The sequence below is a fragment of the Nothoprocta perdicaria genome, unplaced genomic scaffold, assembly GCF_003342845.1.
Source record: "Nothoprocta perdicaria isolate Ctin4 unplaced genomic scaffold, notPer1 scaffold_291, whole genome shotgun sequence".
NCBI classification, from domain to species: Eukaryota; Metazoa; Chordata; class Aves; order Tinamiformes; family Tinamidae; genus Nothoprocta; species Nothoprocta perdicaria.
This window is the reverse complement of record NW_020455523.1, coordinates 294998-316908: the sequence shown is the minus strand read 5'-3', so window position 1 is coordinate 316908 and position 21911 is coordinate 294998. Positions and strand designations below refer to the sequence as shown.

At 51.7% G+C, this 21911-nt stretch overlaps 1 protein-coding gene across 1 annotated transcript in view; it reads left to right on the top strand.

Moving 5' to 3' along the window:
* The window catches only part of UNC5C (unc-5 netrin receptor C), a 59649-nt gene extending 41563 nt beyond the window's left edge, over nucleotides 1-18086 (top strand). The window contains exons 9-18 of the mRNA XM_026041760.1: nucleotides 2093-2149; nucleotides 3663-3854; nucleotides 5087-5431; nucleotides 6852-6939; nucleotides 11011-11179; nucleotides 12120-12353; nucleotides 14387-14536; nucleotides 14618-14782; nucleotides 15842-16011; nucleotides 16109-18086. Coding sequence (XP_025897545.1) covers nucleotides 2093-2149; nucleotides 3663-3854; nucleotides 5087-5431; nucleotides 6852-6939; nucleotides 11011-11179; nucleotides 12120-12353; nucleotides 14387-14536; nucleotides 14618-14782; nucleotides 15842-16011; nucleotides 16109-16274 — 1736 coding nt within the window. The 3' untranslated portion in view covers nucleotides 16275-18086. The remainder of the gene's footprint in view (nucleotides 1-2092; nucleotides 2150-3662; nucleotides 3855-5086; nucleotides 5432-6851; nucleotides 6940-11010; nucleotides 11180-12119; nucleotides 12354-14386; nucleotides 14537-14617; nucleotides 14783-15841; nucleotides 16012-16108) is intronic.
* Nucleotides 18087-21911: the final 3825 nt, after the last annotated feature.

The window sequence follows — 21911 nt, the reverse complement described above, 5'->3', positions numbered from 1 at the left end:
AACAAGTTGCTCGCTGGGAAACCAGCTGCTCCCGGCGTGAGTCAGCAGCCTTCGTAGAGTGTGACCCAATGGCACCTTTCCACACTCCTCCTTGTTAAAAATTAGGATGATCCTGGTAAAAGTCCCTCAGGTACTTGCTGAGCAGCGCTATTGATACAGGAAGGGGGAAAAAAGGGAAACAAGAGAAAGATCTCTTTTCACCGCGGCTGCTTTGAAGAAAGAAGGGAAGTCGTTTTTCATTATTTCAGGTACTGATCTCAGCAGGTCACCCTCATTATGTGAAGAGAATGTCCTTCCTGGCTGCTTGAAGGCGCCGCCACAGGGACCCGCATGAAAGCGGCTTCCTCAAGCGGTGCCCGTGCTCGGCGGCCGAGCGGCCAGCCTCTCATGGGAAGCAAGTTTCCAAAAGTGCTTCTGTTCTCCAGCGTGTCTCTCCCGGCCGCCAAGCAGTGAAAATTTACCTCAGGTGCCATGAAACCTCCTGCCCGGGTGCCTCGTGGCCAACCTTGACTCTTGGSCAACCTTGACTCTTGGCCAACGGCCTGTGCCCCAGGTTCCTGCATGCCTCTCGAGCAGGAACCCCTTCCACCTTGGCCCTGCCTTCCTTACCTGTATCTGTACAGAATATGTGTTTTCTAGGCTAAAAACATGTCCTCGTGGGCCCCTGAGCAGGCTGGTTTGCGCTGAAGGGTTGGGCAGGAATTCAGCACTTGGTTGGGTGCGAGGTGCACCCGGGAGCCTAAAATCAGGCCTGTTTTGCTAAGCCTGCTGCTTTGCAAGGCTAATGGGAGCCACGAGCAGCATTCCCGCCGTTTCCCCCCGTTTAAGGAGACGTGCCGTTGCATATTGCATAAAGGAGCTCTGGCGAGGAAAATTGTGTCGCTCGTGTGTAGCTGCAAAGACGCCCTTTGTAGCGATCACGAGGAGGATCTGTGTAAAAYTGTAAGATGCAAATAAGCGTTTGTGACAGGCAGGGCCTGTGAGGAGGTTGCAGAGAAGTTCATTTCTCGCAGCCTGTTTGAAGATGAGACTTGTTTACTTTGCTGAGAAGACTTGCATTTGGCTTTCCATTTTCCCTGCAACGGAGAACACAATTTCAGTAGCAGCCAAAATAATCCAGGCAGCGTCGCTCTTTGTGCTGCTTCAGTGGCGGCTGCTGGAAGGAGGCACCGCCCTGGGTGCAAAACTAGCCAGAGGAGAGAAGAAGTAGGGAAAGGGGGATATGTTTTCCTTGGAATGTGTTTCCAAGGGGCAAGCAAGGGCTCCCCAGGTGGAGCAGGCCCCGCTGGAAGAGCCACGCGGGGAAAAGCCGCAGGAAAGCGGCCTCTGTTGCTCACCCGGTCCAAAGTACAGCCGTGAATTGTGCCACGATTTGGTCGATTGTAGGGGGCTTGCAAAGATTTAAAACAAACAGCACGATGGCCCCCGGGGGGCTTATTGATTTTTTGATAATTTCCAGAGAAGCTACTCGGTTTCCAGTTTGCTGACAAATTCCTCGCTCCCCGAGGAATTCCTATCGAGCGCGTGGTAAGAGCGGATAAAATAATTCCAAGGAAATCTAAAGCGAGGGCTTTCTGCGGGGCCTCGGCTCGGCAAATGGGTATTTAACCTCTGACCGGTGACGACAGGTCTCCTTTAGCTCTATTAGATCAACAGCAAGCTACCGTAATTAAATAAAAAAACTGTTTAGAGCCCTGCCGAACATGTCCTGGGAATTAAAGCATATGGCGGGGATATGGAAAAAAAGGCTTTCCATATGCTAATGACCCTTGATGTCTGAAATAAATTAGATCCATTACAGTTTATGCCCAATAAAAGAAAGACTTTAAGCACTCCAAAGTTAGTGACTCGAGACCGATTTTGGCTCAGAAATTCAATCTGCCTACTTATTAATTCTTCGTAAGGCTCTGGAAGAGACAGGGGATGCAAAATCATATTTCTGTGCTGTATCAGAGTTTTAAAGTGCCATCAGTTTCTTTTCCTTTTTTTTTTTTTTTTAATTAAACCATTTTTCATGCTTCCCTTTTTTGTTCTCATCATTAATTTGATTTTCTTCCCTTTTTTTTTTTTGTTTAATTTCTTTCTTTTTAAGGTTTCATTTATCCTATTTCAACTGAACAGAGAACCCAGAATGAATATGGATTTTCTTGTAAGTTTGATGTTTGATTTTATGTTCCTGGATGCTAATTTGGGTGCCGTTGCTTGGGTCCAGCCTGGCTGTTGCCCAGCTCTATGAGATCAGGCAAAGCGGGACGTATTCAGCAGAGTAAGTCACAGGCTGCTTGCTTGACAGCAGCATTTTCGCTGTCAGGAAGATGATTTAGAAAGATAACAGCCCTTATGTGCAAGGGAAATAGGAGGGGATGCTGCCCGAAACACAAGCTGCAGTGACTGCACCTTCTTCTGAACCAAAGGGAGTTGGAGATGGAGCTTGGAGATCAACTTCCTGAACTACCAAATTCATAGGGAAAAATCCGTAGCATTTCCAGCCTGGTACCTTGAAGGTACCGGGAGCTTATGGGGCTTGATCTGCCCCTTGCAACATCTGCCATCTCTCACCCTTGTGGTTAGAGGAGCTTGAATGGCTAAAAAGCATGGAGCAAAAAATATAGTAAAATATTCCACATATTCTAAATGAACAAAAAGCGGGTACTAAAAAGATGTGATTTGTTTTTGCAGTTCCATTATTATTATTATTATTATTATTATTATTATTATTATTATTATTATTATTATTATTATTATTATTTCCCTCTCTCCCTAAAATTGGGATTCTTCACTGTACAGAAACCCATCAAGTTTCGATCATGCCTTCAGACCTTTTGGGGAAAAAAAAAAAAAAAGACTAGTGGATAATGATGTTGGAGATTAGCCTGCAATGAGCGCTGAAGATGTGTTATAAGCACATAGTAGAAATAGCATAGTCGTTTCCTCACCAGAGAGCTGTAATAAATCCGYGTTCCTTTGGGGAAATTGCCACATTACTTCCTGTGCTTGCTCCGGCTTGCATCCACATACATACGTGTTAATGCCAGTGGGGACAATGCTGTGTGTGATTCCCTGTTTTGCTGGGGGAAAGAGGTTGTTTTCTGTCTCGTTTTTGTATTCAAAATGTATGGAAAGGAAAAAATGGCTTGGCGTATTGCAGCTCGAAAAATACAARCCTGAAAGATAAGTTCAAATATTCTAGGCATTTCATGGGAAATAGAGTTTTCTGGGTTTTTTTTAATATTATTGTTAAAAAAAAAAATAAGGGTCATGAAGTTTAAAAACGGGCAACACAGGTTTTGTTACCAGATGAACTACCAACTATGAAGCGCCCACCTGACATGGATTTCACTCCATCAGGCTGATGTGCTGCATAACACTAATTATGTAAGTGCACATTATGCTTAGTAATCAGCTGCCGGGGTCCCGGCCAGGTGGACAAGTAGATAGGTAAAGAATTAGAGCACAGGTTGCGGAGAGAAATTGAATATCATTCTCCACCAAAAGGGCACAGACCTGTTATATAGCCTTGGAAATGGATTTTAAATACGCCTATAAAAAAAAAAAAAAAGCAGTAAATCCCCGCGGGGAACGAGAATACAAAGGCTGTATTTTCTTGGACGCGCCGGCGCCGAGCCGCCTTTTCCTCAAGGTTCCCGCGGTGTCTCCCGCAGCCGCTCCCGACTCGGACGACGTGGCGCTCTACGTGGGCGTCGTGATCGCCGTCATCGTGTGCCTGGCCATCTCCGTGGCCGTGGCCCTCTTCGTCTACCGCAAGAACCACCGCGACTTCGAGTCGGACATCATCGACTCGGCGGCGCTCAACGGCGGCTTCCAGCCCGTCAGCATCAAGGCCGCCAGACAAGGTCGGGCTTCGCGTCGCCCCGCGCGAGCTGCAGGAGCAGCGTAGGGATCTGGTCTCTTGTCCTCGCTGCATGTTCCTTGGCACTAGGAGAAGGGGAGGGAGAGGAAGGAAATCCGTTTGCTTCCGGTGCTCGAGGGCCAGGAACGCACGCTGGCCTTTTCCAGTTATGCTCAAGAGCAGAAAAGAGAGGGGTTCCGCTTCTGARGTAAAAATGGGAATGAGAGGCTGAAGTGCAGCAGCATTTGCAAGAAACATGGGCCCTGACTGAGTTTAAATAAAAGCCAAAGGGAGGCTGGGAACAACAGAGGCGGGATTCATCACAGGATGCTGTTGCAATAGTTTTGTAACACATTCCCCCTTTATTGCTCTAATAGCCTTTTTTATTGTGCCCTGTCTCCACAGGCATAAATATAGTGTAGGAAATACTGTGCTTTCCATAGACAATGTAACAGAAGTGGCAGGAGAGCATAATTTAATGATGAGCATTCTTATCACTAGTGCATGGTGTGGTCGTTTTCACACCTCACTGGTCAGAAAACAGATGCTGAAAAGCTGGGACTGGCTCTTGCAGTACGCACRTTTAGGCTGAGAGTTACTTTGTTTGTTTATTTCCCTCTGCACATGGGTGTGAAAAATCAATCAAAATAAGAGCCGAGGTGACAGAAGMATTTGCAACATGGGTGACCAGCAGAAGCTTTGCTTTCTTTGTTGATCATACTTGTAAAGCTGCAGAAGGTCGTAACTCCAGACTAGCTGGAAGTCATGGCAAGATGACTTCACAGATCTGTTGTATCTTTCATTTTAAGGAATCTGCCTTTAGGCCAATTAGATAAATCAGGTAATGATTCTCACTTAGCATTTAGGGAGTGAGYACTAGTTAGTAAAACTAGGAGGACTGAGTATGGAAAACATTTTGCCCTGAGGCCAAACATGCCATACTTGAAATCTGAGTGCATCCTGGGAAATAATCCCAAGGAAAAATCCCTAGAGCAATGTCCTTTAATTTTGTGTAACAATTAGATTCCGTAGAGGCTGGGGCTATGCAGTGCCCTGGGAGGCAGCTGGGGAGCTGCACAGAAACGAGATGGAGATCAGGACTGTGCTTTCGTAACCTTTGGTATGAATATAAAATGGTTACCCCAAAAAAAAAATCTTTACCCAGAAGGAAGYCATCGCAATAGGGTGAAAAAAACCCACAAGTAATAAGGTTATTCCTTCTCATTTCCAATGCAGACCTCCTGGCAGTGCCACCAGACCTCACCTCTGCTGCAGCCATGTACAGGGGGCCTGTCTACGCCTTGCATGACGTCTCTGATAAAATCCCCATGACCAACTCTCCGATCCTGGATCCACTGCCTAACCTGAAGATCAAGGTCTACAACACCTCTGGGGCGGTGACCCCGCAGGATGAGCTCTCTGACTTCTCCTCCAAGCTGTCCCCGCAGATTACCCAGTCCCTGCTGGACAGCGAGACCCTCAACATGAAGAACCAGAGCCTTGCTCGACAGACAGACCCGTCTTGCACTGCCTTCGGGACCTTCAACTCCTTAGGGGGCCACTTAGTAATCCCCAATTCAGGTAAGGGCAGCTCGGCTTAAAAGCACAGCTGTTTTGTGGGTTTACGTGCAGTTAGSTTTGCTTTCTTTCATGCAGGAAAAAAASAAACGAACAAACAAAACAAAATCCAGGGTCTCACCTTGGACTCTCCTTTTCTCTACTGAGACCCACCATTCAGGGCTACTCAGCTATTACACRTGTCCTTTTCCCAAGTCCTGGCAGTCTTCCGAATAGAATTTCACAGGCCTGGTAACTGCCTTCCTGGATATGGGAGGCTTCAGAGCGTGCCTGTGTGAATTGAGATTCAGCATCCTTGACCTTTCCCTTTCATGCAGCTCTAGAAAAGGGTTTTCAAGCCAGAAAATCTCCATCTTGTCATCGTACATAAAAGAACAAATTAATTAAAAAACAAATCGGTTGTTCCACTTCCAATTCATCGCAGACTGTGTGGTATTGAAGTAAGACACCAGAATACTAATTCTCAGAAGGCTTTTTTCCTGCCTGCATTACATTCCGCAGGCAAATATGGCTCAGGCCAAAATATGGGCAGGCTCAGGGTGGCACTTACATCTCCTAGCTGAAGGAATCAAATATAAAGCACTTGACCTGCTGGATATTCAGGCCTCCACCTGTGTGCTGGGCAGTCCCCTCAGCCCTATTTYTTTAGTTGCCTAGATCCATGGGAGATCACAGCTCATAAATACTTGACATTGAAGCTCAAGGTCTCACAGATTTTCTGCCTTCTGCCCTTATTTTGTGCTTTTTCCCCAGACCTTTTTTGCTTGTTGACCCTAAGGGACAAACAGAAGGTCCAGGTGGCCCTGGACCAGTTTAATTCTTCTAAATTTCTTCCAGTTCTTTCAGCTCCACATTTTACAGAAGAAACCAAAAGTGGTCCACAAGCGTTAACCCTCCTCTCTGAGGTACTGGGAAAYTTTTTTTGACATTGGATGGCTAAATTTTGAGTCCCTCTGCAAGACGGGGCATCCTCAAAATGCCAGGGAAGCCACTTCTGTCTCCCCAAAAGCCTAAATAGAAACTGAGAGCATGAGGAGACAGGCTGTCAATCGCAGAGCCCATCGTTCAGGAAGCAGACAGTTCTTGTTAATTCCTAGGACAATATTCCACTGGATTTCCCCCTGTTTCTTAAGGGAGAGCCTTTTTGCCCCTTYTAAAGAAAGAAAAACCCTCTTCCCCAGTGCAGTACTTGAGCACAGACGCACTGGGGGAATAAGAACAGAGCRTCTGGCAGTGAGGGCAGTCAGGCTTGCAGCAAACAGTCTTTCTCAGGGGTTGCTGCAGTCTTTTAGAGCCTTCCTGAGGAGCCAGGGGAAAAACTGGCACCCTAGGCTTCAGCCTCTGGTTCTCCTGTCAATCTTTGTCACAGGTTGCCCTTTTTCTCTCAAATCTGCTTTTTTTKTGTGTCTTTTCTGTTCTGCAGGAGTAAGCTTGCTGATCCCGGCAGGGGCTGTTCCCCAAGGGCGAGTCTATGAAATGTATGTGACAGTCCACAGGAAGGAGAACATGAGGTAAAAGACTGCATTTATTTGCCTGGGCTTTAGCTGGGGGGGAAGAAGGCATGGGGAAAAAACACATTCAGTAAAAAGCTGTGATAATAAGCTTAGGCAGAGCCGACTGCATTGAGGCTGTTTGCTTGACTTTGAGGTAAATGCAGGCAAAGCCAGGGATAAACTTGGCCACRAAACCAAAAACATTCTTGCTGCGCGCCTATATCTGCACGAATGGCCAAGTCATAGCGTAGCTTTCCGTGTCTATCAAGTGATTAGGCAGCCGTGGTATGAAAGAGAGCTTTCCAAAGGCCAAGATAACACCTGCAGCAGTCTGAGAGTGCCTCATGGAGAGGAAGGGGATATCCTGGTCTTCAGAATGGGCTCTTGTGATGGCAAGGATGAAACTTGGCCATCATTGCCCTGTGCTGCACCTCTTTTCCCTCCTCGTAGCTAGATCTAGTTTTTGGCTGAGCCCTGCCATGGCCTTTGCGATGCGCTGAGCCGCAGATGGTTGTACCCTGCGTGATACTGAGCACTATTCTGGAGCCTGGTAGTCTGTCGCCCATGCTAAAATAATCTGCTTAAAGAAAAGCATAATAGGCCTCCCACCCCTTTGCATGCATTATTCACAGCCTCTTCTTTTAAAGCAGCTAAATTGCAGCTGCAGCAGTGTCTTCGTTCATAGCTGGTATTGATTGTATTCCTATTACTTTTGGCACACACTTTTCTTGCTGTTTTGTGCAACTTGAAACAGGGAAGAGCCGGGGGAGCCTTGWCAGGATTTGGATCAGTGGCTCCATAGCACATGGTCAGGCCAGGCTTTGGGTTGATGCTGTTGAAGCATCCAAGCTGATCAATGATTTTGACCCAAGGAGCGATWTTGCCTTTTTCTTTCCACCAGTAACTCTAAGCTCAGTAATGGGAAACAGAAATAAGGGGAGCCTTCCATATCTGGTTTCTCCACCTTCCTTTTCTATCCCAGTAGCATAAACAAAATTACTTTGTGACCTGGAGGCAATTTCATGAAGTGCCAGTCATTTTAGTTGAAAAAATTCAAGACAGAGAAAGCCCAGAGCCCTTGCAGAAGGGGAGGGACAGTTTCCAGCTTTCCTTGCTGCCAAGAAGACAGCAAGGCAGAGGAGCCAGGAGGCCGGCCCAGGATATCGAGTCTGACACTCAAGAAGGAGCATGTAGTAAGAGGAAAGCCTCGGCCGTGGCGGGAAAACCAGAGAGCAGAGCAGGCTGGGGCAACAGGTAAAAAATGCCTGAAGGCCCTTGGGTTTCTGTGCACGTCGGCAGTCGTGGCAAACACTGGATTGAATTTCACTCTCAGTCAGGTCTTCGTAAAGCAAAAATATCTGTTGTGACTGCAGCAAAGCGACCTCAGAGTGGCAGACACGCAGCTAAGGGCCCCAGAGCTGGCCCCAAAAATTCTGAGAGCCCAAAGCAAAGCACGGGGGGAYGCACTTTTTTTGGAGAGGGATGGCAACTGCGGCCTGAAAGCAGTCGGGCTGGACCCACGCTTTCCAAGACATCTGCTCATAGACATCTCTGCTTTAGAGGAGGTAATTCCCTTGCTCCGGAGCAGCCGGAGGGGCGCCTGGCGTGGATGAGCACCCCCTAACCTGTCCTCAGGGCAACGAGCTGGTTTGCTGAACCCATCGGCAAACGCTGGGGCTACACCTCGAGCAGCAAGACTAGTATCTCCCGTAGGACGTATCTTGCCCGCTGCATCTGTTCCTCCTCTCATTAGCTGTAGCACGGCACAATCCTTTTGTTTTAAGATGGAAATTGGAAGCAATTAGATGTAACCATCAGGAGGGTTTTGTCCCTTTATTTTTCCCTGTCGCTTGTGCTAGGGCTCTTCTCTGCGGCATCCCCTTGCTCACACCGAGTCCTCTGGCTTTATTCCCGATATCCCGTGGTGCTCCCACAGCCCACCCTTAGAACTGCGGTGGTGTCGGATCGGCCTCGGGAAGGCAGGGTGGCCTCGGACATGCCTTTTCCCATATAAACCCCCAAATTACTTTTCCCTCTTGCCCTGATRAGTTTTGCACAGCCTCTCCCGGCTCCGTGCACTGCTTCTTCCTTTGGATTTGCACTGATCTCGCAGGAAATGGGGAAGCACAGAATGTCATCCTCCATCGGCGTCCTAAAATTTAACGGCTAACAGAATTTTGTCACAGAGCAGTGGCTAAATTTAATTCCACTCTGAGACAATTTCAGGCCCTGTGCTTTATCAGCGCTCTATTATTTTAATGACCTCTCAGCTTTCTTTAACCGCGCGCATCAGTGCCCAGATTCTTATTGATTTAAGCTCATTTTTTTTTTCATCTAAAAGGCACTGTATGAAAATTTCTACAGCCATCACGATGCATTCCCTATTATATTCTTTTTGTCCACTGGTTTTGTAATCCAGCCCAAAAACCTATGGTGGGGCTTCATTTTTTTTCCTCCCTTCCTCATGGTCCAGCAGTCGTTTAGATGAAGGTAGGTTAAGCAGATGATGAAGCCCATTGCTCATCGTAGCTGTAGCTTTCAATACAAATATTGTGACTTTCAACAGTCTCTCTCCTAAGGTGTCCTGTTTTTTTTCCAAAGGGGACTGGAGGGCAGTATTGTACTGTCTGTTAGCATACAGGCTAGTTGGAATACATCACTTTGTGAGCAGCTTTTAAGCTGTTTGGTTTTTTTTTTTCCATATGAGAAACACTTAAGAAGCCCAGAAAAGAAACAGCATTTTATTGAAAATCTGCCCAGTGATTTATTTACTTCTGTCTTAAACGAGGATGATCCGTGATTTTAGCATAATCCASAGACTCCTGCAGCAGGTGCCAGGAGCCTAACGGGGTGCTCTATCTGATAATACTTTCTCGTTTGTGTCCTATTTGTTGGGCCAGAACAGCTACCCTAATCCATGGTAGCTGCCCAGATTGCTGTATTTTTCTTCCCTTCTGAAAGGCAGCTCCTGCAGCTGTTTGTTTCCAGTCCACGGCGTTTCAGAAGCAATTGTTAAGTCATTTGGTAAGCTCAGCAGCTAATTTCCTTTAGGATCCGCAGATGCATATCATCTGGATTGACTGATTTACATAGATTGCAATTTTTCCGTGCCAGCCTCTTTTTCCTTCTAATTCTGTTATTAAAAAAAAAAAAAAAAAAAAAAAAAGCAATTTTATCAGCAAGAGACAGTTTTACGAAGTGCCTCCATCCCACTTTCCAAAGGGATTTCTTAAAAGCTTGGCTTTTGTTTCCTGTAGGATTTTCTCCAGGATAGGTGGATTATTCGGGGAGAGGTAAGGTGGGCAAAATTAGGGTCCGYCTGTAGGCTTATCTCTGCGCTAGCCCTTACAGGTGTAACTGTCTGTTCTCTTGCCTGGACTAAAACCAAGGCACATGCAACTACTTATACAGCCAAGCTGGCCCAAAGCCTTAGCTCAAGGGCAAGACGCGGAGTCCTGGGGACGGCTGCAGGSCTTGGTTTGGTGGAGCACACGCTGAGCACACCCAGGGCCCCAGTTTGAGGGGTTCTGCATCATGAACTTGCCCTCTGGGCAGTTAGCTGATGAGCTGCCCTCAGCCCCCTTTGCCATTTTTCCAGATAAAGTCACTCGTGTGTCCTGGCTTTTTTAATCTCCTCGGGAGTTGGGATGGGATAGTTTGCACACACATGCACAGGCACAGACGCATTTGCAAGCAGCAGAGTGTATATATAGAGAGTGTGCGTATATTATGTATATATTTAAAAGGCTTTGCACGTCTCCCGCTCCTGGTTACCTGGCACTGTTCACTCTGTGTGTTTTTAATGGGGCAGCTCCTTGTTACCCCTGGAGCTTTCCAGGGGTAACACCTGGAGCAGGTGTGCATGTGTATCCTGGTGCTTCCCCCTGCCTGCAGCTGCTCCCAACAGGCCCATTTGCCACGGGGTTTCTCGTGGGTCTGAGACCCTTTTAAGCCGCAGGGGCAGCTCTGGCTGCTCCTCTATAAAGAGCCCCGGCACCCGGTGCCCGCGAGAGCCGCTGCTCCGCGCGCGGGGCTGCCCGTGCGTCCCGGGCGCCTCCACGTGCCCTTTCCCTGTCCCGTGTCGCGCAGGCCGCCCATGGAGGAGAGCCAGACGCTGCTGACGCCCGTGGTGAGCTGCGGGCCGCCCGGGGCGCTGCTCACGCGGCCCGTGGTGCTCAGCATGCGCCACTGCGCCGAGCCCGCCACCGACGACTGGCAGATCCAGCTGAAGCAGCAGGCGGCCCAGGSGCCCTGGGAGGTGAGCGGCGCGGCGCCGTCCACGCGCGGGACCGCCACAGGGTCACCTGGACTTGAGGGCAGGGTAAAGGCATTGCCCGTGGCTTTGTAAAGTGCCCGGGAGCAACTGCTGGTCGCAACTCAGGCCTGCATTTGCTTGTAATTTCCACCCTCACCCCTGTGTGCTGCAGCCTGCCTGCGTGGCAAGGAATGCCACTAGCTCCAGGAACGATGCCAGGAGCAAAGCCACAGCTAGCCGAGGTCAAACCCCGGCAGCAGGAGCAGGGTCCTCCCTGTCAGTGTTTCACACGGGTGGGCTTTCTTGGGACAGTTCTGCTCTGGGTCCTGAAACACGGCCTGCCTTGTGGCATTTTGGAGTGGGAGCTTTGGGGCCTGGCAGGACACTGTGCCGAAATCACATGGAGAGAAAGGAAAAGAGAAGGTGAAATAAAAAACCTGAAACAGCTTCAGATTCAATGCCAGGGGAAAGAAAAAAAGAAACTTTTTTACCAAGCAGCTCAGACTGCCCTAGCTAATAATCAGTGTTTGGGAAAGTGATAGGAATGCTGCAAGTGATCCCCAGCTTCAGTGTCAGGACTCTTTGGCCAGACTTAGTACTGGCCAACAAAGGAATAGTTCTGCAAACCTCCTGTTCCATAAGCTATTGGTGCTATTTTGCCTTATTTGCCTAACGGCCCATGGCTTAAAGACAGCTCCAGGTCCCAGCTGCAGGTCTGGAAGTGAGGGTGGGAAGAGGTTTCTTCCCAACCACTTTTCCCCATGAAATCCTCCCCTCTCTATGCCCACGCAGGAGGACAGCAGGAATTGGGCATTTTGKCTCTTGAGTAACCTGAGGTGAAGGGAGCAAGATGCTTGAAAGGGGGAGRGGGGTCTTGCTGTCCCAGTGGGGCTGAGCAGCAGCGGGGCATCGCGCGGCCTTCACGCGCTCTCCCTCCCGCCAGGACGTGGTGGTGGTGGGCGAGGAGAACTTCACGACGCCGTGCTACATCCAGCTGGACGCGGAGGCGTGCCACATCCTGACGGAGACGCTGAGCACGTTCGCGCTGGTGGGCCGCGCCGCCAGCAAGGCGGCCGCCAAGCGCCTCACGCTGGCCCTCTTCGGGCCGCCCGCCGCCGCCGCGCTCGAGTACAGCATCCGCGTCTACTGCCTCGAGGACACGCGCGACGCCCTCAAGGTACGGCCGGCGCCGCAGCCACCCGCGGGGCTGCCCTGGCACCCGGGAGCAGCGCTGCACCTTCTGCTCCCTCGAGAGCCTCTCCCGTCAGGAGGGCTCCACAGCAAGCCCGGGTCTCACAGCTCAACCCAGCACAAGCCTCCACTATCATTTTCACATAGGGCGCTCACRCTATTTTCTGCCCCCTCTCTTTCTTCTTTTGTTTACCTGTACCGTGTCCTGCACCCTAAGATTTCGGTGTTCTTAACGGGCYGTAAGGTAACCCAGCTTCATTCGCTATTCATGTATTTTTCATGCTAAGTGCCAGCTSCCCAGAGAGGGGGAAACATATAAATGCCTCTCTGTAAATAGTTGATACTGATAAAAGAAGCTTYTGGGTGGTTAATCACTGCCTGCATTCACGGTGCTTTATTGCACCTCTTCSTGTGCAGCGTTGTCTGAGTTTCTTTTTTGGTGCTGGAAATCTGCAACTAAAATAACCCAAAGCTGTTGCTTTCTATAAGCGTGCACCTTAGTCTCACTGCATAATTCAGCTGTGCTCCACACGCACATGCACGCCCAGCCTCAAGATAAATATATAGACAAACATACTCTCTCTTTGTAAATGTGTATTTATACAGATGGCATCTATAATAGATGCACTCATAAAATATGTAACTCCAACTGTACATGCAGGAACGAAGGTTATTACGAGATTTCTTTTTTTCCCTTTTTCCTTAATCACGATCAGTGCAACTTCCCAAAGGCATCCTGGCAGCACGGCGAGTCGAGGCCGGCCTGCGGGCAGCGTCATCGTCGCGCTGAGCACGGCCTCGGCCTCTCCCCTTYGCTGGGGAGCTCCCCAGACTCGAGCCCACACGCAGGGGCTGGGGGATGGTTGTGGGTCTCAGCAGGRGGCTCTCAGCAGCGTAAATGGCACAAAACGTTTTCAGTGCAAGTGGTCTCTGACACCGAGCCCGTGCGTTGGCTTTGGCACCGGGATACTRGGAACTCTCTGCCTGAAGAGCAGGAGGACAGTGACGTGTTAGGGTTGCAGTGAGTGTAATGTTCAGGCTGCTTTTTTCCCGTGTCAAGGTGCTGATGCTGTCAGGGTTTCATGAACCATTATGTTCCCTCCTCCGATTTTCCTTTCTTGTTTTTTGCCTTTAAAAATTGGAAGGGGCCCTTTGTGCTGATGGAGTGGAACCACTTCAAAATCCACAACAACTTTATGCCTCTGCTCTTGAGCGCCCACGTTGCATAATGCAATTTTCTATGGTTCCTCAAGGCCCGAGGTAATAATATGTGACTGAGAGTGGCCTTGAACAGGGAGTTAATGCAGGCAGAGCGGGGGAATCCGATTAGATCTTACTCAAGAGTTGTTGGCTTGTTTCTAATAGACCACAGGGAAGGCAGGGCAGCAATTCATGGCAGCAGCACCAGGGATCAGTCAGAGAGCTGAGTGACACATCTCTTACCATAAGAAGCAGCAGCGAAGTCCCTGGGGAAGGAGCAGGCTCATGTGAGGAGTTAAAAACACCACCCTGGGGCTCCTGCTGCAGCTGGACCCCAAGTGATCTTGCAGTTTWTGTGGCTCCTGGACCCCCAGGCTGGTAGGAGGATGTGGGGGAGCCCATGCACCAGCCCTCTACACTGACGGATGTCACCTGCAGGTAGCTCACACGGGCCATGAATCCTCCTCCAGCCATTCCAGGAGATAATTTGGACATAATGAAGATCTATAGTAATCAGATAATTGCTATTGAGCGCTCTTCAGGCGTCTTGACGAGGTAGCCGGGGATACTGGAAAGATGCTGGAACTGATTCATTGGCACAACCCCACTCTAAACGGTTTCCTAATCACGTTCCTTTTCTTCCCACGGCTGATAAACAAAGGTGGCTTTACCTGCATAAGATCTGGGTACGGGGCTCAAGAGGGACCTGAGGGCTGGCTTTGCCTTYGCCCCACGTCCCTCAGCCCCACACGTGCCGGGGCTCCATGAGGGGCCTCGGCAGCCGCCCTCACAGCCCCACCGTGTTTTGCTGCCCCACAGGAGGTGCTGCAGCTGGAGCGGCAGATGGGCGGGCAGCTCCTGGAGGAGCCCAAGGCCCTGCACTTCAAGGGGAGCACCCACAACCTCCGCCTGTCCATTCACGACATCGCCCACTCCCTGTGGAAGAGCAAGCTGCTGGCCAAGTACCAGGTAGGCCGCGCGGCCCGCTCCCGCCGGGGTCTGGGCCTGGGCAAAAGCCTCGCCTCACCTGTCCTCTTCCCGCTCCTGCAGGAGATTCCCTTCTACCACATCTGGAGCGGCTGCCAGCGGAACCTGCACTGCACCTTCACGCTGGAGCGCTTCAGCCTGAGCACCCTGGAGCTCGTGTGCAAGCTCTGCGTGCGGCAGGTCGAGGGAGAGGGGCAGATCTTCCAGCTCAACTGCTCCGTGGCCGAGGTAGGCGGCACTGCACCCCACGGGGGGCGAGCGCTGCTGCTTCCTGACGTTGGGAAGGACGGGGAGGCGACGGGCAGCAGCTCCCGGGGCTGCAGGGACCCTTACCCGCAACATCTGCTCGCTCATTGGGTGTAAACTTACATATCCAGCTGGGGAAAACACAACATTAAGGACAGATGGTGAAACAAGTATCATAAACMATTATTGTAATAAGCGCGGCATTGAGGTAATCGCTAATTTAACCTAAGGAAAGAGAAAGAACTGAGAGGAACTTTAATGTGATGCAAGCGCACGCTATAATTATCTTCAGCTGCTTGGGTGTAAAAGGACCTCATAATAGATTCAAGGGGAACGGGATAATATTCCTGTCTTGTGCTGCGATCCCATCCAGCAGGAGTGACTGCAGGGAAGGAATAATACAGCCCTTGGTGAGGCCGGGGAGACACGTGTGTGTGTGCAAGGGGGGACAGGGACCCTGAGTGGGTGTTGCCAGTGTCTCCCCAGGCTTCCTGGGGCTGCTGGGGGCATCGCAGACCAAGAGCAGTCCAGTTTTGACCCAGTTTGGGCTTCTTTTTAGGGCCTTCCCACTTTTACACAAAGCAGCTGACCGAGAAACACACACACACACCCGCTGAGCTGTAACATGGAGCCTTTTRCACCAGCTCTTCTGCTCACTCGGGGCCGTGATCTGGCAAAGGCAACGGCCTGCTGCCCCCTCCCCAGCAGGGCTGCACTGACCAGTTCAGTGCTCAGCTCTCCGGGCATGTGGATCCTGCCTCCAGCCTTCGGGAGACTTAGTTTCATATTAGCAGAACCAACTCAGCCCTGGCAGCAGCAGCAATCTGCTAAAACATACCAAGTGCCTGATCTTCCCTTATTTCGAGTAATTGAGAGCATTACCGCTGGGCTCTGGGCTCCCCAGCTGTGGCGGTGCTCACCCTGCAAACGCTTCTCTCTCTCCCCTGACCAACAGAACACGCTCAGTAACAGCACTGTGGTGTTTCCCCCTTCCTCCCTCTCTCCCTCCTCCTTGCCCGCCTGCCTCCATCCCGACGGCAGGAGCCGAGCGGCATCGAGTACCCGCTGGGCGAGGGCGCCACGACGCTCGCGGGGCCCGGCGCCTTCAGCATCCCGCTGCCCATCCGCCAGAAGCTCTGCAGCAGCCTCGACGCGCCGCAGACCAGGGGCCACGACTGGAGGGTGCTGGCCCACAAGCTCAAGCTGGACAGGTGAGCGGGGCCGCTGCTGCATCCCTACCAACTCGCTCGAGTTGCTGCGTGGAAAAAAACACCACASCCAACCTGCTTTCCCCTTGGCTTCTTGCAGGTATCTAAATTATTTTGCCACCAAGTCGAGCCCCACTGGGGTCATCCTGGACCTCTGGGAAGCCCAGAATTTCCCYGACGGCAACCTGAGCGTGCTGGCAGCCGTCCTGGAGGAAATGGGCCGGCACGAGACCGTCGTTTCTCTGGCAGCAGAAGGAAGCTACTGATGCGGCCGTGGTGAGAGCAGGATGGGCGGGTGCACCCAGACACGGTGCCCYGTTACCACCCCCGAGAACTGAGGGGCTGCGAGAGCCCGAGCGAGAGCGGCGGGAGAGAAACGGTCTCGGAGAAGCGGGCGAGCAAACACGGCACCCCCGGCCCCGAGCCGGGCTCTCCTTGTACGTTATTGCCACAGGATCTGAAAGCAACCGCGCAAAGTTGTACCTTGAAAAAATATAAACCCCCGTGACGTTCCTCTCGGCTCGGCTGTACGCTGCTTGGTACAGGATCTTACAGTTTCCTAGGAAACGCTTTTTATTGCTATCCAGATCTATGGATAAACTTTCTTACCGATCCCAGTTTCTATGGACGTTGTTTACATCCAGTTCTGGACAGGGGTAAGGAGCCTGTCCCCGGCTCCCTCTATTTTTTGCTCAAAGCCATTCTAGACGCAGCTCTGGACAGCAGGTTCTGGCTCTTTCCAGTCGATGGTTCCAGACTCCGGCCGCGCTTCCCGCGCATCGAGGCCTCGCCACCACCCTCCCGCCATCGCTCCCGTTTCCCAGACCCACGTGTAAAACAAAGGAGCACCGAGGGGGCAGGGGGGTGCGCGTGGAAAGCGGGAAGCCTGCGTGCTGGGCGGGAGCGAGCGCCGCCTCCCCGAGGAGGGGGATCCCTCTGGGAAAGGGCTGCAGCCCGGAGGGAAAGGCGGGATGTACAGTTCAGAGCGGTTGGGGAACACAGGAAATCCAGAAAGAAGAGAGATTTTTCCTATGGTGATTATTTACTAATTAGTACCTAGTGCAAGGATTACGATGATTGGTATTACTGTTGTTATTGCCACTCTTACCTTATTTCTAGCGTTGCCAGCAGCAGGGTGGCTCATTCCCTGGGAGAGGCCCCGCTGGGCCCTTCCTGGCGGAGGCYCCCACCTCCTTCCCGAGCCCCCGCGTGCTCCGGCCGCGCTCGCGTCCTGCCGCATCCCTTGGGCGCCTGGCAAAGGCGGCTGAGCCCTCGCCTCTTCTTTGGGTAGTCGCTGCAGAGATTCCCGATTTTCAGCTCAGTGAAAAGGCTGACTCTCCCATACAGCACGGAAAAGAGGAGTTTTCCAGCAGTTTTCATTCCCGTTTTGTACCAAGTTGGGAGACATCCCTCGTTTTCTGCTACTGCAGRTTTTTGCCACCACATTCTTCCCAGGACCCCAGCTGCTCGGTTTCTGTTGTGGTTTTGCTTGTTTTTCCTCTTTGCCCTAAGGCAGCTTTCAAGCCCAWACCTTTCAAAGTAACTTTGAAAATGTCGTTGTTGAAAACGAAGGGGAAATTTCACCCGACCTTTTCCGCGCTTGACATTTCCACAGGCTTGGGACCTTTCTCCCGCCCGAGAGGAGCCTCCGCAGCAGCCGTGGATGGCCCCGGCGGCAGGGAGGGCCGCTAGGTTGGCTCCAAACGCTGTTTCCCAGGTGGCAGAAAGGGAGCAGGTCCGTGCTGCCATCTCGTGGGGCAGAGCTCCAAAGCCAGGGCCTTCCCGGAGCCCCGAGGAAGGTGCTCCTAGCAGGGACTGTTCCATGGGGCGGCCCTCCGAAACRGCACGTGCTCTCAGCAGGCAGACCCGGCTCTCGAGAGCCGGGGCTGCATTTTGTGTCAGGTAAGCAGATTTATTAAGAACAAACAAACACAAAACGACTGCAGGCTTCCTATCCTCCAGCTATTATTATCTTCCAAAAAAACCCCTTAACCTTTTAGTTATCCACTTTTGGTTACTTGCCCTAGCAGCTTCGCTGCTCCCCTACACCATCTCCTCAGTACGTGGTGATTGCTAGTGGTTTAAATAATATATATATTCTATAAATAYATATGAAGTATCCGCCGACATCCCGGAAAGCCTTCGGTTCCCGCTGTGGGAGGCGGCCCCCCCACGCGGGTCGGTTCAGTTCCTTTGCGGTGCGTGGCTGCAGAGGTGCCCCCGGCGCGGGGCGCCGCCGCCGCCCTGGCTCTCGCCGCGCTTCCCGCCGCGGCCGAGCCCCGCTGCGCCGCGCCACGCGGTGCGGGGCCCACGCGAGCGCTCCCGGCGTCCATCTCGGAGGTTTGGAAGCACTTAGGTAGGGTCTCCGAGGGCAGTTATCCATGGGAGGCCGAGGCGTTTTTCCACATCCCCCGGCAGAAATGCAGACGCTCGTGAGACATGTTGGAGTCTGGGATGCGGACTGAGCAGGACATGTCTGTCACCTGGGTTTCTTGCTATTTCTGTTGCCTACATATAGAATAAATGTATTTACATGCTGTAAGCCCGTCATTGTGGACAGTGTCCTCATGTCTCGTATTGCTACCTGCAATAGTTGCTTCTCGGTTCTGCTTTTCCTCTCGTTTTTTGGGGCGGGGGGAGGCGTGGGAAGGGAGGGATGGGGACCACGAGACCCCTGTACCTTTAGCCAAGTAGTTCCCGCAGCACCGAGGTTAGTGTTGGACGAGGTGACGCCCGTGAGGTTTCCTGTGTCCGTCTCGTGTCCGGAGCACTTGTGTAACGGAGCCGAGCGAGGGCCTTCCAGGCCAGCGCGGCGGGAAGCACCTGGGCTGGGAATCCGAAAACCCCCTTGCGTGGGAGCCCCTCCATGAGCTCCGCCTGCGGGACAAGAAAGCAAAACCAAAAGGAAACGCAAAGAAACCCCGGCCCGGGCGAGCTGCACGGGGCAGAGGCCGCGAAGGGTCCCGCTCCGCTCCCGCCCCATCTTCTATGCAAGCCCTTGTCCGGGGCCGCGCTGCCGGCCGAGTCCTCCCTTCCCTCCCCTCCCTCTCTTTGTAAATGCCTGCGTTTATGCTGTCGGCCTGACGACGTGTACAAAGTGTAAGAAAGAATTTTTAAACAGGTAATAAATTATATTTATAAGCAACTGGAGAAAAAAAAAAAGAACAAAAAAACGCGCCAGCACCTCGTGTCCGGTTGTTGTTGCGCGCCTGGAGCCTCGGGAGGAGCGAGGGGCGCCGCGTAYGCGCCTGCCGGCAGCGGAGCCGCTCCTGCCCCAGCGGAGCCGCCCCGGCACGGGCAAAGCGGCGGGCAGGGCGTGGGGTGTCTGGCACACGCGTGTGCACCGAGGCGGCGGGCGGCGCTTGCACCTTCACAGAATCGCCCCGAAACGCCAGGGGCTCCCTTTTCTTTCTTTTCTTCCTTCTGTTTTCAGTGCCGCTGGAAAGGTCTGCAACAGCCCGCAGCTTATTCATCTGCTGTAAGGGAAAAGCCTTGAAAAGCCACACGGGAAAATGAGGCAGGGTCAAAGTTAAGCAGTGCAAGGAACCGCAGAGCAGTTGTTTTCAGACACGTGAGCAATAAAYGAAAAGCAAAAGTCATCCCTTTCACGTGGGGAGATGGAAACAGTTTTATTTGGGGAATGTTAAAACAGCCATATACAACTTGAACAAATACAACATAACAGTTTGCTCCCCAATTTTTTTTTTTCCTAATCACAGTATTTACAGGTTTCATAAGGCACTGGTTCTCAAAAAAGAACACAAATGAGTTTTCTTCAACTGTACATTGTTCCTTAAAAAGAAATAGCTCTGTTTGTGCTAGAGAAGGAATAGCAGTTGCTAGATGGCATCTCTTTCCCTTTTTTCACAAAAATTCCTCTCCAACGTCTCTTGGCTGTGCCAGCAAGTCATTAAATTAAACCTTCTTCAGCGTTGCTACATCCGAGAACTGCAGTTCAAAGSGCGCGGGCTCCGAAGCCACGAGGATCTCGGCCCCGAGGCCCGCGTCGGCAGGTACCGCGTCMCCGCTGGAGCCCAGACACGGCCCCAAGAGCCGAGCGCCCGACAAACCCGCGGGCGCGGGCGGGAACGCACCTCGTGAAGCGCGGCCCTGCGAGCGCCGCTGCCCCCAGCCCCACGCTCCGCTCCTCCCGCTGCTCTCACGGCCGAATTCCGGCCCCTCTTCTGGCCAGAGAGGGGTTCCTCTAATGGTGACCTSGCCTACAGCGAGGAGGAGCTTTTTGAGGGCTAAATCCGGCCCTGTAGGCTTGGAGGAAAAGGGCGGGAGACCAGCTACTTAACTGCAGAACCTGTATTTTCCTGGATACCTGTCTCCTCATATGTATATACATATATATACATRTATATRTRTATATAYATAYATATRYATATATATGTATATACACACTTTCCTACACAGCACTGTTGCATTGATTTGTCACTTATGTATTTTCATAAATAAATATTACACTTTTATTTAGTGCTTCATCGTCCCTAATAGCTTACTGTCAAACCCACATACCGGAGTGATTCCAGACTCCCAACCAAATATATATATATATATATAATAATATATATATATTTCCTTTCACATATATATATATATGACACACACATGGGGAGGGGAACATTTAACGTACACACGTTACGTGACCTCTCAAGCGGTACCATGTCGGATCCCATCGTTCGGGAACAAAGACGCCCGTAGCAGCTCCGGGAGCCGCGGTCCCCGTGCCGGTGCTGGCACTTTCCCCCTCTCACCCCGAGCCATCGTGGCCCCTGGGTGCAGGGGACTTAGTTTGCAGAGATTTCTCTTTCCCTGCTGCTTGGCCTCCTAGGGGCACTGCAAAACAAGCCCTCTCCTTGATGAGAGGCAACTTAAATTTCACCGCCTGCAATCACGCAGGTCCTGCTGCACTGCTTGAACCTCACACCCTTTTCTCTTGGAAATATTAAAAAAACATTAATTTTTCAAACAGGAAATTCCTTCAGGGAGCACCARAGCTGCACTCTAATTACATTTACCCAGAGAAGGGGGGAAAGGCGCAGTGCACAGACGCCAAGGCTAACCGCGGCGCATCGCTTGCGCCAATGCTGACGATTCGAGCTGCACGTGCAGCAACTTACATCCAGATGGGGCTAACATCCGGGCTTACATCCGACGCAGAGGAAGGGGCCACGCGCGGCTCCCTTGCAGCTCGGCTCCACGTCACCACGTGGGCCGCGGGTTCCGCATCCCGGCGCCACCGCCGAGACGCCTCCTAGCAGGGCTGCAAACAGCTACGGGAAGAAATAAATCAGACCGTGAAACGAAAGGCAAACGGAACGGAGCCGTGCGTGTCCTCCGGTTCCTGGGCATCCTGCGTGACGAGGGGCTGCCCCGCGGGAGGCCGCGACTGGGACTCGGCAGCCCGCCTCTGACAGCAGCAACTCGCGGGGCGCTGGCTATGGGGCAGGTAACACTGCAGGTGGCTCCCTGTGTGGCTCCTCCGCGCTGCCCAGGCTCCCTCCCTCCGCTTCCATCAACGCTCGAGTGCAACGGTCTCTCTACARACGAGAAAGTCACTTGGCCTGTGTTTGTTTTTCTCAGCGCAGTTTCCTCCAATTCTTAACGTAACGATATACATCTTTTTCTTTTAACTTCTAACCCAAGCTTTTATTTTCATAAAATTTAAAGCAGTATCTCCTTTTAAAACAATCAATAATAATAACAATAATAATAATAACAATAAAATAATAAGCGGCTTTCACRGAAAGCAACCTTAGACCCGTTAGTCCAACTGCACGTGCCCGTGCAGACACGGGCAGCGGAGAGGCCTCCTCGCTGGGAGCCCCGGCCCCCGGGGCTGTCCCTCCTGCCGGGGCCGCTCTCCCGGGGGGCTCTCAGGAGGGCGGCGGCGGCGC